The sequence below is a fragment of the Aethalodelphis obliquidens genome, unplaced genomic scaffold, assembly GCF_003676395.1.
Source record: "Aethalodelphis obliquidens isolate GAN/ISIS:26980383/991018 unplaced genomic scaffold, ASM367639v1 scaffold26, whole genome shotgun sequence".
NCBI lineage: Eukaryota > Metazoa > Chordata > Mammalia > Artiodactyla > Delphinidae > Aethalodelphis > Aethalodelphis obliquidens.
Genome location: NW_020837970.1, coordinates 10,632,971 through 10,647,325, shown reverse-complemented (window position 1 = coordinate 10,647,325; position 14,355 = coordinate 10,632,971). Strand labels below are relative to the sequence as shown.

At 49.9% G+C, this 14,355-nt stretch overlaps 2 protein-coding genes across 5 annotated transcripts in view; both read right to left on the bottom strand.

Moving 5' to 3' along the window:
* Window positions 1-2,719: 2,719 nt before the first annotated feature.
* On the bottom strand, window positions 2,720-11,839 carry FBXL22 (F-box and leucine rich repeat protein 22). Its single transcript, XM_027123255.1, has 2 exons — window positions 6,456-11,839; window positions 2,720-3,415 (listed from the first exon to the last, which is right to left on the bottom strand). Exons 1-2 carry the CDS (start codon window positions 6,788-6,790, stop codon window positions 3,070-3,072), a joined length of 681 nt encoding a protein of 226 aa, XP_026979056.1. The 5' UTR covers window positions 6,791-11,839; the 3' UTR covers window positions 2,720-3,069.
* Window positions 11,840-12,375: 536 nt separating this feature from the next.
* Window positions 12,376-14,355, bottom strand: part of USP3 (ubiquitin specific peptidase 3) — a 195,717-nt gene continuing 193,737 nt past the window's right edge. For all 4 annotated transcript variants that reach the window (XM_027123240.1, XM_027123239.1, XM_027123237.1 and 1 more), the window contains one exon: window positions 12,376-13,265. In XM_027123240.1, the coding sequence (XP_026979041.1) occupies window positions 13,100-13,265 (166 nt within the window). In that variant the 3' untranslated portion in view covers window positions 12,376-13,099. The remainder of the gene's footprint in view (window positions 13,266-14,355) is intronic.

Sequence of the window (14,355 nt, the reverse complement as noted above, 5' to 3'; positions counted from 1 at the left end):
TAAGCATGCAGTGCCCCTTGTTCTATGCAAATCTGAGAGAAGACCTTGAAAGCTGTTTTACTAAGCCAGGGCACTGTGTTCTGTCCAGTGCCTTTGCTCAGTGCCTGGCGGTGTGAATGCACAGGGACTGTTAGAAGGCAGCGTGGAGAGTAGTGTCTGCCTTCCAGGAGTACCTCAGATGGGCCTGGGCTCAGGGACCCAAAGGTCCTGTGCAGGGGGCAGGGCCTAACCGGAGCCCTAGAAACCATGCTGGACACAACTGTCAGCACAGCTTTCGTTCTGTGATCACTAGTCTTGGTACGTGAGGGTTTACTAGGCATCAAGGGGAACTTAACCCTCATTTATAAAAGAGCTTCTGGGGGGGAAGGAACCTCAGGGGAATGTAGGTTACCCGCTTTCCAGCTGAATATACAGTAACCTTTGTTTGCTGTACAAACACAGTCTCATAACCCTTAAGAGAACTTTGCAGACAAGATTCTCTAGCCATCCCAATATACAGGTAAGAAAGCTGAGGTTTGAAGAGGGCTGACCTGCCCTTGGTCAGAGGAGCGCTAGAAACCAGGTCCTGTTTTTCCCCCAGACTAAACCACCAACTTAGGGCAAACAAGACCTCTGGGAATTGGGGCTTATCAGAGATGATGAAAGCAAAGCCATGGGGTTTAAGTGGCTCTGTTTTAAACAAACATTTAAGTCCCTGGAAGCCTGAGCTTTCTTTCAACATTGTTTGCAGTAGTGGCTGAAAAATTAATTTCCTGCAAAGCCTCTCTCCAGAGTTCAGAGCAAGGGTGGGTAAACTAGAAAATCACCCAGAGGACACCTGGGTCTCACAGGCTAGTGGTAGGCCGTGGCGTTCCACTGCACCTGGTGGCCTGGCAGGGCTGGCTTTCCCCACACAAGGATGAGGAAGGATTATGCCGGTCCAGGGTCAGTGCGGTTACCGGTTTCTGGGCTAAGTGATGGTCTAACCAGGGGCCCAGGGGCAGCAACTGAGGCCTTCGGCAGTCCCTGGAGGGGTTTGGGCGAGGTAGGGTGCTGTTTGCCTGCCCACAGGCTCTGCCTAGAGAAATTTCAGCCCCTCTGGGCCTTCACCGTCGTCTTCTTGGGGCCCTGGCACCTGCTGGAAGTGGCCTGAGTGGGGGATCTCCAGTTCTCGTTTCATCCTCATAATAATCTCTGAGGCCTGGGTGAGGCCCCTCTTCTCCCTTATTTTTCTCATCACCTCTCCTGCTTACCTTTCCTCCTCACTCACTCTGTTCCAGCCATAACACACCAGCCATGCTCCTTGTCTGGGGCCTTTGTGCTGGAGGCTGTTGCCTCTTGTCTGGAATATTTTCCTCCAGACTCTGCACCGTTCTCTCCCCCACTTCGTTTCTCAAATGCCTCCTTCTCAATGGGGCTTACATTGGTCGACCTCTTTTAAGTTGCTTTTTCCTTTCCAGCAATTCCCAAATATCCTCTAACCCTGTATTTCCCTTTTCCCCAGTACTTATCTCCTTATACACCAATTACTTACTGTCTCTTCCCCCAGTAAAACATAAGCTCCATGAGAATGTCTTTTTTTCCTTGCTGTTTCCCCAATATTGGAGCAACGAATTAAGGAACCCATGTGTGTGGTCAGGCCTCTCAAGATGGCTGTTCTCTTGCTCTCTTTACATCCCCTGCCTGACCAGTGCCTGTTTCACCTAAACCTTACACACATGACTGATCTTCCTTTGTTCTTGTCCCAGGCCCCAGCTGAGGCTGTTCTTATCAAAGGGGTGGTGAGGGGCGTGCCATTCCACTGGTTTCCCTCCTAACTAATGAGCTCACCTGACATCAATTCCCCTATAACCGGTAATCTCCCCTCCCCCCCACCAAGCGAGGACTGCCACCTCGTCCTGCCCACCATCAGTTGCGCACAGTGGGGCGTCACTCCAGGGCCTTGCTTCAGACATGTAAGATTCCTCCATCCATTAAACCATTGATGTGTCTGCTGCTGACTCTGGGCTCTTTCTTCAGTCTTAAAGCTGGACAAGTGCAGGCCTTGCAGGCCTGTGGCGTGCAGCCCAGTGAGTAGGCATCAGGAGCCCCTTTCACAAAGAAGAAACACCTGGCCTCAGGTGGTTAAAGGGCCTTGATCTCACTCAGCTGGTGATGGGAGGAGCCAGGGTGTGAGTATCACCCATTACTCCACCATTCTCCCTCCTTTCCCCACTTACCCAAAGTTTTCCCCGTGTACCTAGAACCGGGAGGCTGCAGGATGGCTGAGAGCCCTTCCTTTGGTGGCTAAAGGTGGGGCACCAGTGACTAAAGCCCTGAAGTTGAACTCCAGGCGTGCGCCCACGTTCAGCAAATGTAGCAGGTAAAAATTTAACTTTGCATTGCTTTTAATGGCTTCGTTAACCAAGGATTTAACCAGGTCTGCTGCTTTTATGTCTTTACTTTGGGTTTTTCCAATGATTGTTTCCCTTTATGATGGGAGAACGGTATAAAATAAGGATAACAATCCAGTTTATGAAAGAATCACAGCAACAAGCGAATTTTCTAGAGTCGCGTTTGCAGTCACTGCTAGGAATGCATCTGACAGATGAAAGGCTACCGGGCTTGGCGGGGGGGGGGGGGGGGGGCGGCGCGAAGCAAAGCCTCTAGGTAACCCGTTCGATGGCTCTGTAGCGCCCGGCGCCCGGGGTGCCTCTCCTCCTCCCGCTGGTGCGGCACGGAGACGCGCCCCCGGGTAGCTCCGAGCGGCCACGCCTCCCCACGGCTGTTATTTAGACCCCCCCCCGCCAACTGCGACCTCAGCCGGGGAGTATGGGCTAAGGGCTCCCGCGCAGCGCCAGGCGGAGAACCGGGTGCTTAGGGGAGACAGGGAAGGGTGCTGGTGTTTAGTGAGAAACACCAGAGTGTTTTTCAAGCATCTGGCCATCAAACCTTGCACTGAGCCAATGTATAAAATCGTAATGTGCGGGAGGCGCTCGTATCCCCGTCTTGGCTGAGGATGTGGCGGCTGTCTAGGGACTGTTGTTCAATGCAGGCCACTCCTCCAGCCCTGAGGCCCAGGGCCGGTGTCCCAGACACGGCCCGCCCGGCCTAGCGCAGAAGCTGCTTGCGGAGGGCAGCGCCGGGCGAACGCAGGCCGCGCGGGAGCTGGTCGGGGATCATGGCCGCGCTGTGTTCGGCGCGCAGAGTCAGGCGCGGGCACGCGGCGCGCAGGCGGCGCAGGCCGGCCGCGCTCACGTTGCGGCAGAAGTCCACGTGCAGCGTCTGCAGCGCCCGCCCGTGCGCCGCCACGGCCGTCAGCGTGCGGTTGGTGACGCGCGCGCAGTTCTCCAGGCGCAGCGCGCGCAGGCGCGGGCAGGAGCGCAGCAGACGCGCCAGGCAGTCGTCGGTGACGTGGCCGCAGCCCGACAGCGTGACGGATGCCAGGTTGGGGCACCTGTGGAGAGAACGCGGTGACCATGGGCCGGGGCCGAGGAGGATGCGGTTAGCGTACTAGCGTGCGGCCGCCCCCGGTCACGCCCCTTAGCTCCCTGGTTGGTCCCCGTGCCAGCTCTGGGAGACCGGGCAGGCCCTCCCGCTTTTTATAGAGGAGGAACGGGCCCAGAGAGTTTCGGGCACTTGCCCGCGGTGACACGCCGGGATCTGAACCGGGGCTTCTGTCCCATGTCCCCTGTTCTTTCTGCCACTCCACCCCACCTTACTTTAATCTGCCTGGGCTCTTAGTCCCAGGAGCCCAAGCCCCGGCCCTGCTGTGGACATAGGCGATGCTGGTTCCAAGGAGGGTCGGCTACAGTTTCTTTGGTTCTTTCAGACTTGTTGCCTTGGGTGGGGGTGAGGAAAGCGGTGCGGAGGGACCGCTCCAGTCTAGCTTCAAGCTGAGGCCCTGATGCTCCTGGCAGGACGGTGCAGAGAGGAAGGGTTTCCTGTGGGGTGGCTTAGAGTCAGGCCCATTCCAACCCGTGAGGCCATCGGGGCACGCCTCTTGAGTATTCGCTCTGAGTTCTAGAGCCCTGGTTTCAGCTCAGTTGACTGAGACAGTTACTGCATCTCCAGTGGGATGCCAGCCTGTCACAGGCCAGGATCTGGAGGTAGCTAGACCCAGGCCTGAGGTGGGTACAATCAGGGATACAGGTAGCTTGTCCAGAAAGCTTTGGGGGCGGCGGGGGGGGGCTCTCTGCCCCAACCTTACCAGCAACTGCTGGGGGAAAAGATTTGAGCAAAGTTGGCTTATTTGCGCCATGACCTTGATTAAGTCACTCGCTGAGCCTTAGTTTACCTGGGGGAGTGTGTTGGGAGTGGATGGCAGGGAGGGAATAATGCCTACCAGTGGGGCTACTGTGATGATTAAGCGAGATTTGGGGTATCTGGAACCTGTACAGGACCTTCCTGTAGGCCATCATAACCCATGTTTCCTGGGAGCAAGCAGGACCAGACCGCTTCCAGTCCAGAAGGACCTGTCTCAGCGGTGCAGGCCTTGGCTTCCTGTAGCCAGAGGGAGCTGGAGTCGGGCCACAGGGGGTTTCCCTCTCCCCATCAGCCGCCCCCATTGCCCCTTGACTGCACCTGCCTGGGCCAGCTCAGCTCCCTTGTTCCTGAGCAAGGAGGCGAGGAACTAAAAGACTGGTCATGGCCACATCCACACGCCGAGTGCATCCTGTCTTCCCAAGTCCACACAACTTCCTAAGTCTTCATGTCAACCTTCCACCCCCAATTTCATGAATGAGGAAACTGGCTCAGGGAGCTCAAGTGACTTGCCTGTGACATATTTGCTGTGTGACCCAGGACAAATGTCCGAACCTTGCTGGGCCACCTCCTCATCTGTCAGGCAGAGAAACTGTTACTTTCAAGGTGGTGGTAAGGATTAGGTAGGGGTTTAAGCCCCAGGGCTGTTAAATGATCCCTTCCTGTAAGAACCTTTAAAATAATCCTGATGCAGGAAGAAACCAGAGAAAGAAAAACCCAGCTCCCTCCCTGCCCAGCCATCCTCAGCTTTCCTCTCACAACCCCTCTCCCCAGCTGACTGCCAGGTGTAGATTTCTTGCATACTTATCGATACCTACTATGTGCCGGTGCTGCTGTGTCATTTAATCCTTTCAGCATGTGAGAGAAGGTAGTTTATCCCATTTTACAGATAAACAAATGAGGTTGAAAGTGTTTAAATATTTGGGCTGGGGTCACATGGTTGGACAGTAGCAGAACTGGGGGACTCAGCCCCGAGCCCTTTGCTTTTTTGGTGACACTGGGGACCCTTGCCATACCTAGACAGTGGCCTTGGAGGTCCAGTCCACACCATGCTGGTTTGGGGGATTAAACCTGGTTCCCCTACAACAAGAATGCAGCAGATCCAGGGCAAGCTTTTCACCCCATACATATCGCCCTCCAGTCTGATTTCTGGGCCTTGTTAAACTCATCAAAATGTCATGGTCCCATCAGGGACCAGCCCCAAGTCCATCTTCTGTTTTCTTCTCTTGCCTTAAAAAAAAAAAAGGGGGGGGGGGCGAGGCCACTACACTATTTCCTCCCATTCCTTGTTGGGCTGCCAGAGAATATAGCAGCTGTTAGACTTGGGTGGCAGCAAGCTGACTGAACGTAGTTAGTAAACAAGGGGGTGTCTTTCCTCAAAGGCTAGGACAGGACTGGTAAAGTCTCAGTGAGAGTCTGTTCTTGCATGGACTGCTCTAGGCAGGAGGCTGTGACTGTGAAGGGAGTCTAACCCATGGCTAAGCCTCTGTGGGGTTGACAGGTCAAATACAGGATGTATTTGGGACAGGCACCAAAAAAATTATTCCATCTATCTGAAATTCAAATTTCTCTGGGCCTTTTGAGTTTTTATTTGCTAATATCCGGCAATCCTAGACCGGGGCAAGTCACACAACCTGTCACGAGTTCCGGTTTGCTCATTTGAAACTTAGGCTAAAACACTCTCTCCTTCAGGTACCGTGAGGATTAGTGAGTTTCTAATAAGGAAACCATTATCACCACCCCTACTTCTGGAGCCTGGCTTGGTCAGCTAACCCAGGGCTGAGCACCCTAACTCTCCTTCCTCAGCCACATTTCACAGGTCTTGGGGTTTGCTTGCTAGGGGCAAATCGTAGGGGTGAGCTGATTGCTGAATCTAGAAACCTCTTCCTGGAGCCTGACCTTGAAAATGAAGGCCCAGCTGGACCTACCCAGCACTTAACGGCTGCCAGGGAAGACAGCCGCCTGAAACACAGGGACAGCTGAAGCCAAGTTTGTCCTCTTTGCCGAAGCAGCTCCAAGACCCGTGAGGCTAAGAGGAGGATTGGTGCCCGTTTCCCCCAGGATTTTATCCATCTTCTGGGGACTGCGCAGTGGGCAGGCCTGGAGGGTCTAAGCCTTGGGCCTAGTCTGAGGCTCCCCGAAGCAAAGCCGTCTTGCTCTTGTAATTGGCTCTTGCCTGACCCCCGGAAGCCTCCCAGAGCTCTGGATGCCAGCGCTGCTCAGAGGCGGCCTACCTGTCGCACACCTGGAGGAGGAAATCACTGACTAGGCTCTCGTGCCGGCTGCAGATGCTCCTCTGGAGGGCGCTCTTGAGCCAGTCCTCGATGCTGCACACCTGCACGCGGCTGGAGTGCCAGCAGATGGAGAGGCTCCTGAGCGCCGGGCTCAGGAGGAAGTTGTCCTTCTTGAGTTCTGTGAGGGAACGGAAGTGCAGCAGGGGCCACAGCGCGGGGTCCTCAAACACGTCCTGGAGCTGGGGGCAGGTCCTGGCAAGGTTCTTCCTGCTGTCCTTGTCCAGAAAGGAGAAGAGGTGTAGCAGGCACTCGCGGTTGAGCTGGGTGATGTGCATGGTGCACGGCAGCCACGGAGTGTGGCTGGAGCCCGGGGTCCTGACCTACCTCCTGCTCCTCCTCCCCAGCTCCGGGCCGGTGGACATATATGGTTGAGGAATGGTGTTTATTTTTGGCCAACAACTGGTGCTGCTGCTCTGAAGAGGCGGGGAAGCCCAGACCCAGACACACGTGCAGCAGTCCGTGGCTCGGCTTATGTTCCGAGGAATTGAAAATCCTGGCAGAAAAGCAGCATATTGAAATTAAATAGCTTCCCTAAAAGGGATTTCTTTCCTTTTAGCTGACCGTGGTGTTAGGCGGAGAGCTCTTTTGGCATTTTCATCTGTGGTGCTGGCTGGACCACCTCTGTCTGGGCTTGCAGTCTCTACTCACTGGGAGGGACTCTAATTGTACATAGGATCTGTTTTTGTTTCCTAGGACATCAGTATGAGTCTTTTGCTCTCCTCTTAGTAGGAAGAAGACTGCTGTCTATGAAGAGCTAAGGGGGACGGTTTTGTGCTCAGAGGTGTAAGCAGAAGCTTTCCTCTGTCACTTTGTTCAGTAGTGATGGTTTCCAGGCTGAGCTGCCTTCAAATCCTGCTGCTCTCCTCCAGGCGCAGGGATTTCTTTGGTCTCCCAGTTGGCTGTATTTTTACCCTGAGCTTTTCCATAAAAGATTTGTCTTAAGTAGCTTATCTCTCCAAGGTTCTTCTGTGTGTGTCACGTTTTAAACTTGTTTACTTGGCTTTACATTTTTCCAGATATGTGTCCCGCTGTATCTAGTCTGTATTTCCCCAAATGTCAGGATGGATGAGGTAGCTCTTAATACAAAACTGCTTGAAACAATTTTAAGTTGAAGTATTTTACTCTTTTGCCCTTTAAGCCTGCCACACACCATCCTCCTTGTGAGGGATGCTTTTAGTTCCTGGAATTAAGCTGCTAGGCAGGTTGCCTGGAGGTTGTTCATTAAGTTCTCCCTTCCTATCCTAAAGTAACTGAGATTTCTCAGTCCATGGATCCATTTTCTAATACTGCTTCACTCCCAATCATTCACCAGACCCTACCGCATTTCCCCTCCTGTGAACTCCTAGCTCTGTGTACCGGTTGGTTGGTTGGTTTGTGGGCTACAGTAGTGAGATGAGGAACCATTTTTCCTCTGCTGGACCAGGGAACACCACCTCAGTGGTTACCTTTGTCCCTTTTCCCACATAATTAGAATGGGAAGGAATGGGAATACTTTGTTTCCGCTTGCGTGGAGTAACACAGATGAGGCACATATGGCGGACCCTCTTCGGGAACTAAGGCTCGATCAGACCTGGTGCAGCTTTGCCTATAAAAGCAGAGTGCAGCCTAGAGGAGAAAGCAGGCATTCTAGCCAGCACCCTGGCTCTGAGGAGCCGGTCTCAGTGGTCCCCTGTGCCTCAGGTACCCGGCCACTGCCAAGGTAAAGTGGAAGGGGTGACTTTCCCTAAAAAAAAAACATGAACCAATAAACAGCCAAAAGGAAGATGTGTTTCTCAAGGAAAGGTTAACTAGGAGCTGCTCATATTTCAAGCTAATCATTTTAATTGTTCAAATTAAAGCTGACAGCCAGAGTCCCTGTTTGGGCTCTAGCTACACTCACCCACTGAAACGGTACTGCTGCACCAGAGGTGGATTTACTAGAAAGCCTTATTATCTCCACTTTCACTCCCAAATCCTTTCCAAACCAGTACTTTTTAGAGGGCTGATTCCTGGAAGTAGTTGGTTCTTTCACCTTCCTAAAAGGCAGAGCCGTGTTAAGTGTGCTGGCCACAGGGGAGGGTCATTGTGGTTCCTCGTGGCTTCCAAGCTGCATTCCCGCAGCTCTGTTCGAACAGCAAAAGGTGGGCAGGGTGAACGTTCAGAGCCTGGCCTCTTCGCTGCTCGTCCCGCGGGGTTGTAGGGAGCACCCCAGAATGCAGGGTGGGTCCCTGTGCCTGCCTGCCTGCAGGGAGGGATCTGGCTTGCGGCCTGGGGGTTGTAGCAGCAGCTCCTCCCAGCTCCTCCCTTTCCACCCTGTGGAGCTCAGCTCCGGGGCTGCAGCAGTAGCCGCTATGGCCTCTGACCAGCACAGCTGCCAAAAGGAGACGTGTGACATGGGAACTGGAGGCAAAACCATTTGGGCTGCAGGCGCCTTTGTCTTCAGTTTCAGAAGACTGATAGAAACAGGCAAATAAGTAACACAGAAAAACGATGGGTGTGGACACAGGGTGGGTCTTGATTTTTTTGCTTGTTTGCAGGGGACATGGGGGCAGAGAGGGGTGTAAAGCAGAATATTTATTTTTTAACAATGGCACTTGTTTGCCTGTTTGGCTTTAAAAGGCGATCCTTTGCTCGGAGCCCCAAACCTAGTTCCTCAGAATCGAGTCTGGCTCCAAAGGAGTCAAGTTGGGCCTCGTTTTTATAAAATCAGTGTCACAGGGAAAGACAGGATGAAGTCACTCACTGCGGGCGAGCTCTCCCTCAGGACCTGAACGCAGGCACTAGAGGCTCTCTCCCACCACCCCCCTCCCCTGCCCCTCCAGGTCACTCCGTCGGGGCCCATGTGCACCAGCAGCCCCAGATGGCGAGGGGTCTGTAAAAACCCACTACTACCTGTTGACTGACTCTAACGGCCTGTAGCTTGAGCTAAGTACATCATCACTTACTATGCTCCACTGAAAGGTGTTCAGAAATAATAGTCAAAAGGAAAGAGACCAGATCTTTAATGATACTTTCCATAAAACAGTTCAGGTTGGTGAAGCAGAAAAGGGATGTGATTACAACTTAAATGAAATCAGTCACTTGCACAGTTAATCCTCTCAGCATCACACAGACTAGGTTTTAGTGGAAATGATTACGTCACACACAACCATCACTCACAGAGGGCAGTCTGGAGTCCTTCACAGACCTGAGGGGGAAGGTACTGCACCCAGTGAGGCGATGCACAGACCTTGGACCACAGCATGACGCCACCCACGCCCACCCCTTCCTGTGCTATGGGCACCTTCCTGCGGCCATACGCTCATCCCGTGGGACCCATGCCCTGGATGCAGGAACAGACTTTGCTCAGGAGCTCCTCCAGGGCCTGTGTGAAGAGGCCACTTCAGCAACAGGGGGGATGTGAGAAAGTTTAGGGGACGGTGGAGGTGGAAGTGGGATAAGTATATCTAAATAGACTTATGTACATACACTAAACCAATGAAGAAGAGGTTTGGCTGTAAGAAATAAATATGCCCCCAAGCCCGGAAACCAAGCTGCTGAGCAGGTTCCACAGGTGAGATACACATTTAACACTTAACCAGGGCCCATATACTTTACTGGTTTTATTCTATTACATTTGTCATCACTAGACACTGAGTAGAATACAGTGGATAAGCAAAAGTTTCTCCACCATGGAGAGAGATTTGTGTTGCCACAAACTGTTTCTGTCACCCACCTGTGTGGGAGGACTTCTGAGAAAGTTTTCTTGTTCCGAGGAGCCCTGTGACTCGGCGTGAGGCCCTGCCTCAGCACTGCTCTCTGAGCGAGAAGCCACAAACACGCTAGAGACAACACGGCACGAGGGGAGAGCCCCGAAGAGCACGAAGAGCTTTTGAAATAGGCGTGATACAGCTGCACAGTTAAAAATGTCAAAATACAGAGAGGCACATTTACATCGCTGGGGTTCAAGTGGACAGTTCACACGGGTCCAGTCACTTCTCCAAAGACCCTTCATGATACCCTTCAGACGTGTCTGCTGGAGTAAAATCAAGAAATAAAAACACTACGGAATTCAGAGAGGAGATGCGTTCATTTCCTAAGCCAACGGTGTTGCCTGTGTGAGGACCACCTTCCCCAACAAAGTAGTCTAGTCTGTTGTTAAGTTCCATGCGGTATAAAGGCCACTTTCCTCCATCAACACTGCCCGAGGCTTTCTTGCTGGAGTTACAACTGCTGCCTGTCCAGAGACTAATGATGTAAGTGCAAATGTTAGAAGTTACAGCTGTGTACCTTCTAAACAAAAGAGCCTGGATTCATAGGAGCGAGATCAGAGGAGATGCACGTTTCAAGTTCAATGACATGTGGTGTTAATGCACTGATATAGTAGATCAAATTATGTGAAACTGTCATTTTTGTAGATCAAAAACAGTCCAATAGAATTTCACATGGCTCGACCTGTGTGATTTAACATTGTGAACTGTTTTAAATACATGTTTCCCTCTTAATTCTAGGCACTCTAAGTTGTTAAGACTTAAACACGATGGCAGAGCTTTTCTCTCTGGAGTGAAAGTGCAGACCAGTGCTGTTGAGAGGGTTCACACGGTGGAACTGTCCCAGACCTGGGCGGTCCTGTGCCACGTGTGGCTGCTGAGCATTTGAAATGTGGCCAGTGTGACTGGAGAACTGAATTCTTAATTTATTTTTAATTAACATTTAACTAACCATATGTAGCCAGTGACTGCTGTATTGGACAGTATAAGTTTAAACATAATTGTAATTTGCTTCTAGTTAAAGTATATAGCAGATGTGCTCTGCTCTGAGAAAATGTGGGATTTACCCAGCTAATATTAAAGTGGAAATAGAGCACATCTGCTCCTGCAACTGCAAACATCCAACCTAGGAGGAGAGCCACCCAGCTTTCTTTTACATTCATACACTTAAGAAATTATCTGGACTATTTTTTTTCTTTTAACAGAAAAACAAGAATAGCAAAAAGTCTGGTTGGCTGGCTTAACATGAAATACATTCTGCCCCTTGTAACAACTTGTAGAGAATCGGGAAGGGAGAAAATAATGACTGGGACAAGAAATGAACATGAAAATGTGCCTGGTCCTATCCCACAGGCCTAGCTGGAGCTCCTTCCTTTTCTCTCATTACTTTGCACATCATGCCACCAGCACCCCAAGATCCACAGGCTGGCTTGGAGCGCTTGCAGAAAGCACAGTTACCTTCATTAGATGGGATTCTGGTTCGAGATTTCAGTTTGAGTTAAATCTAAATAGTGCTGGTGCCTATTTTTTTGTTTTTTTTTGTTTTTGTTTTTTTTTTGGTGGTATGCGGGCCTCTCACTGTTGTGGCGTCTCCCGTTGCGGAGCACAGGCGCCGGACGCGCAGGCTCAGCGGCCATGGCTCACGGGCCCAGCCGCTCCACGGCATGGGGGATCTTCCCGGACCAGGGCACGAACCCGCGTCCCCTGCATCGGCAGACTCTCAACCACTGCGCCACCAGGGAAGCCCTTTTCTTGAAAATTTTAAAACAGACTACTAACCTCAACAACAGAAACTCTACTTATTCAAAGTGAAAATATTTTCAATTGCTCTGCTATGAGGATGGGCCAATGAGAATTGTTAAAACTTAGACTAGTAAAGACTTTCGTTTCCTTCTGTGGAAGCAGACCCCACAGTATTACCCGACGTTTAGGTGATGGTCAGAATCAACTCTGGAGGGTAGCATCTCAACCTCAGGTGACCAAGTAAGAAGTAAGACTACAGTGGACATGCAGTTAATCCCGGTGCTACAACTAACAGGGAATTAGGTGCTGACTCTAAAAGGCGAACAGAAGCTATGGTTTCATGGCAGTGGATAAATAACACCTGGATAACATGTAGCCGAGTCATGGAATTTTTTAAACACTTAAGTGTATTTGGCCTTCCTGGGAGTTTTCAGTACTCCTATCTCCATGAAAATACCCCAAAATCAAAAAAAAAAAAAAGGTAATTCTTGAATTTGCAACATAGTTACAACTGAACCAACAAATTTAGTTAGTGCAGCTCTGAGAGATACGAAGAGCAGCAATTACCTGGTCTACTTAATGATGCCCTTTCAGTTATCTTTTACAAGCAAAGAGAATGATTACTGAGCAGTCACTGAAATCTTGTGGGCCACAAATTACGTGCACACATGATCCCTGATTTTGAGCCAACCTGATCTCCGTTACAGCTGTGAGAAGGCAGCAGGTGGTTACGTTGCTCTTCACAATCAGGAACGTATCTTCCTTTCAGCATGTGAGAGTAACAATGCATTGATGTAAATGTGCCTCAAAGTGAGAATTGAACATTAATATAAAAAAGTCAAATAGAACTAAGTTCTTGAAACTACATATAAAAACTGAATTATTACAACTAAAGCAGCAAATCAAAATATCTGCTGAGGTTTTCTGGTAGAACTAAAAAAAAAAATTAGTTGGTGCCCATGTTCAATAAGTCACTACCATTGACAAAATAAAACTAAACCCAAAATAGGAAACTGAAAAGTGCATAATGAAATTAAATCTTGGATCAAGTATTTATGGAAAATTGGAAATGTTTGTCCGGTATAGTTGACGAATAATGATTTGGAGGAGGTATTAAAGTTTATCCGACCCAGCTTTGGCCTGGCGTTCCACATAAAAAAGGATGTAGGCCTTGGCCTTCACAACGGTGTCTTCATCAGTCAGTGTTACAGTACTGTCATTGAAATGGAACCAGCGACCTTCGTGAGTTGCATATGCTGTGTAATGTCCAGAACCGACCCTGTAAGGAAAGGTCAGATGATCAAAGAAAAAGGCTACAGAAATCACAAAAGAATCTATGCAACCATATAAATTATCAGGTAGACAATAAATTTTAATAAGTACTGTAATTAGAGAATAAATCCTAGAGGCCTGTAATTTAAGATAGTTGCTTGGGCTCATGTGTTTATCTTCTCAAAACTCATTGAAATGACAAGGAATATATTGACACTGGAAAACAGGGAAGAGTGCCATGGACTGACCAGAAATTGAGGATTTTTTAGGACACACAAAGCAGTGTTTACATGGTACTGGATTAACAGAGAAACCAAACAGTGAAGGAGCTCTCAACCTAACAAGCAGAGGTCAAAGCCTATGGAAACATGGAAAACTGAGGACCAGAAAGTCTTAGAGGAAACCTGAGCATAAGACAGAAATCTGCCTCCAGGGAAGCACTTTCCCTCCTACTTTGGCCATCAAAGGCTTTTCTCTCTCAGCATGACCCACCCACTCACACATGGAACCCCAGAGTCAGTCCTCCTGAGTAGGAGAAAGCCTGTAGATAGAATAGAGACCTTCATAAACTGCTAGAAAAAACCCTTACATTTCCATGAGCTGAAGACATCAGACTTAAGAGTGCCCCTGTCAACTACCAAAGAGAAATGCATCTGATGTAATTTCTCAAGTCCAAAGGAAAAAACAAACAAATGAGAATCAGACACGTAGTGGACTTGTCACTTATAACTATGAACGGTGAAGTCAGTGGAGCAATGTCTACAAAGTTCAGAGGGAAAAGGATTTTCAACATGGGTTGCGGTTTGCCAAGTCTGAAGGTAAAACTGCCATATTCTCAAGCGGACCAGAAACAAGGTATATACCCTAATGCAGACCTTCAGGGGGAAAAAGTAGTCGAGAGTGTCATTTAACAAAATAAGAAATGCACCTTTAGAGTAGATGACATGAAGTAAAGTTATTCTAGATAATCCCCCATTTCCCCCCATTTAAATATCAACTGGCCAAGGAAATCAACAGCTTTGGAGTAAAGACTACTCAGGATTTTGTGAACAACAGACTGGTTCCGAATACTGGGCTCAAATGAACCCTTCTCCATT

Bases quoted from the DNA above. Each gene is read 5' to 3' on its own strand.
- FBXL22 (XM_027123255.1), bottom strand. From the start codon at position 6,790: ATGCACATCACCCAGCTCAACCGCGAGTGCCTGCTACACCTCTTCTCC. The intron at 3,416-6,455 runs GTAGGCCGCCTC...TTCTCTCCACAG, and splicing joins CTCCTCCAGGTGTGCGACAG to GTGCCCCAACCTGGCATCCG.